Source organism: Semicossyphus pulcher, unplaced genomic scaffold, assembly GCF_022749685.1.
Source record: "Semicossyphus pulcher isolate SPU_LCO1_2020_fin unplaced genomic scaffold, fSemPul1.0.p SCAF_23, whole genome shotgun sequence".
Taxonomy (NCBI): domain Eukaryota; kingdom Metazoa; phylum Chordata; class Actinopteri; order Labriformes; family Labridae; genus Semicossyphus; species Semicossyphus pulcher.
The window spans coordinates 6604923-6608149 of NW_027211697.1; the positions used below are offsets into that span (position 1 = coordinate 6604923).

The 3227-nt window shown below is 37.5% G+C and overlaps 1 protein-coding gene across 1 annotated transcript; it reads right to left on the minus strand.

The window, feature by feature from the left end:
• Positions 1–941: 941 nt before the first annotated feature.
• On the minus strand, positions 942–2786 carry cmc4 (C-x(9)-C motif containing 4 homolog (S. cerevisiae)). Its single transcript, XM_069674687.1, has 3 exons — positions 2730–2786; positions 2580–2639; positions 942–2490 (listed from the first exon to the last, which is right to left on the minus strand). The coding sequence occupies exons 2-3, from the start codon at positions 2635–2637 to the stop codon at positions 2333–2335; spliced, it is 216 nt and encodes a 71-aa protein (XP_069530788.1). The 5' UTR covers positions 2638–2639; positions 2730–2786; the 3' UTR covers positions 942–2332.
• Between the last annotated feature and the right edge of the window lie 441 nt (positions 2787–3227).

Genomic DNA, 3227 nt, shown 5'->3' on the forward strand with positions numbered 1-3227 from the left:
AAAACATCTTTTGGCCAGACATCTTTTATAGTGAGAGCTTCCCAGTTTTGTAACATCCTCACCTTAAACATACGCCATAGTGAGTCTTACTGTACTTTTGTACATAATATTAAAACCAGGCTAAAAAACAACCAGACCTGCCACCATATATAGCCACTGCATGCTTGCCCTGTCTGCTCTCGATCTATGTTCTTGCCTGTCTTCTTTAATGTATTGTAATGTGATTTTATGTGGTCATGTCTTAATCATTTGTGCTGTTTGTTTGCTTGTGTGACCTCCTTCGTAATGTGATTTTATGTGTCATGTTTTAACAATTTATGCTGCTTGTCTGCTTATGCCTTGTCATTTGTAATGTGATCTTATGTCATGTTTTAACAGCTTGTGCTGATTGTCTGATTAACACTGTCTTGTATGTATTGTTGCTAATGTCCTTCTGTGCATGATGGTGCCTTACTCTCACAAGCTTTTTTAGCCTGTTTAGCTGTTCACGTATTGCATTGTCCTGTTCTTTTTTTTTAATATATGTTGTGTGTTTTATTTATTGTTTTAATGATGAACTTAACATCAGGCAGAGGGACAGCAGTTGACAATTTGCCTTTTGGCTAACACTGGCACATTTACAGTGATCATAGTTAAAGTGCATTGTCCCTGAGAATAAAAAATAAATGTTTTTACTGTCATTAAAAAATACAGATATGGATCCAAAAATTTGTTGAACTAATACTGATACATTTATGTTAAAGATAAAATGGTCTCAGAAAGATATTTGCCCTTGAACTGCTCCAGGGTTTAATATTACAAGTAGCAAAAACTGGTACATACCATGTGCACGTTTAATCTGCCTTGCTGTTCATGCAAGTCTGTGACATGAAATACTTGTGAATACATCTTCATTTAAAGTATATCACATGTTTTTTAGCATCACTCTCATGTTTATTGGATGTTATTTTGAAATGTGGATTTTGGAAAAAAAAAACATCAAGGACAAGACATTTTATTTCAATTAACAATTGACACAATTAGGCTGTGGCTGGCATACAGTAATCACAAAGAAATAACTTCTCTGTAAAGGGGACAGATGTGCAAGTTAAAAGACAACAAATGCAGTAAACAATGTTACAGACCATGCTCAATACCAATCTTTTATGCAAGATAGGGGAACTGGTTAACAAGGTGCTAGAGCAATTGCTGTGGCTTTTTTTTTTTTTTCTCTCCACTTCCTGTTCTGATCAGCTCTGTAGAAACAACAGGATGCCTAACCTGTGAGAAGAATATTCTGGATAATCATTTTATTGCAATCACTACAGATTGTCTCGACTGACCTGATTTCTGTGTATTAAAGTTCTCTTAATCTGCAAATTTTAAGTGGACCAATGGTAGAGCTATGGAAGATCTTAGTGCATGCTTGGACTGTACTGACCTGAATGTTTTCAGGACTGATACCTACAGTCTGGATGAGTACCCAGAGACACGTCCTAGATCAGCTTCTTTGAGGACTGCTGTGTACTCACACACACCAGTTGGTTATAACATTGACAAACCCTGATTAACAGCTAAGCGAGGAAGGGCACTCAGAAGCTGAAGAATTGTAAAAGTCAAAACACAGGTTTAGCAAGGCAGTAAGAATTCTGTTAAACTTCACTTCAGTTCTCAAATAACTCTGTCTGGAAGGGTCTCAGACAGAACACCAACTACTCCCCCCACCTCCTACTTTATTAAATATGTGCTCCAGACCAACAACCTGAAAGTGACAGTCCTGACACTGTCCCCTGTGACTTTGTCTACAAGTTACAGCCCACCAGTTCCACCTCCATAACTACAGCAGGGGCAAGGTCAATCAAGTCTAATCAGTCTATACACATGCATGAGTCCTGAGAAGATTTATGATTATGGTTGTGCAGGACCTTCAACTATAGCAAGTGTGTCAGTAGTTCAGTACTGACATGCACAAACATGCACCACATACTAGAGGACAAGGTGTGGACACATTGACATCAAAAGCCATGGAAAATACATTTAAAATATATCTCATTATTAAATTCTAAATTTGACAGCTTTCATTGTAGTGTTCAAGATCGTGTTAGCTGGTCTGGTGGGTGTGACACTTTGAGTTCTTAAACAAATCTGTATACTCCATATACTGTAGGTTTCCCAGCTTCACGGCAAGTGGTACAATTGTGTCTCTTTGTAATGGCATGTCAAATGTCTGTTTTAATAGAGTATAATTACATTTTAGATACATGTAGAAACAGCTCAGTTCCCTGCACTGCGGCAATACAAAGTGTTACACAGCCAATTAATTATTGGCACAATATTTCCACCATTATTCCCATCAAGGTATCCTCAAAGGGTGCTGCGTATTACTTTCGTTGTCAGGGGCTTTTGAGTCCTTGAATCCGGAGCAGCAGATGGACTTTCCAGCCTGTGTCTCACAGCAACGTCGCATCTCCCTGATCACATCCTCACACATGCTTTCCATGTATTTGTTCGCTGCAAGAAGGGGACCGAGTTAGATTAACCACGACGCCAAGTTCTCTTTAACATCATATAATGGAATCAAAGTGTTTTTTTTCATGTACCTTGTAAACACGTTTGAATTGCACAAGCTTGCTTTTGACACGGATCTTTCTTTGGCATATCTGAAAGGAAACACAAGTTTTGTACGTGTAGTTAGCAAACACATGTCAGGCACTGCAACACAGAGGACCTGAGACTGTCATGACCTTCACCTTTATATGTCAGAGAAGCAGGTACGGTCCAGGTAAGTTCGTTACTTATGTAAGCTAAACGCTACTTCCTTCTGCAAGTCACAGGCACTGTTGTTATCACGTGACGTGACGACAGCGAATCAAATACTCTCTGAAAAGTGCAACAGCGTCATCTGGTGGTCCGACGACGGTGCACAATACACATTCCAAAGTCAAATTCAACTTATAGTAGGCCGTAATGCATGACAAATACTAATGTATACTCTTATATTTGTTATAAGTAAAAAAAACAACAACAACAATGAAAGTTTTTTTATTTTTACTTTTATTCATAAAGATGAGCAAATTAAGAAACTTTTCATATTTACAGTAATGCCTGCTGATCTTTAACATTCAGTATTAAAGTTGCAGTATAAAATTAATGATACATTAATCTAGTAAATATTGCTATATCAAGTGTAACTTTCCATTTGTAATAGTACAAGATGATTTTGTTAATACAAACGTATATCTAGCAAA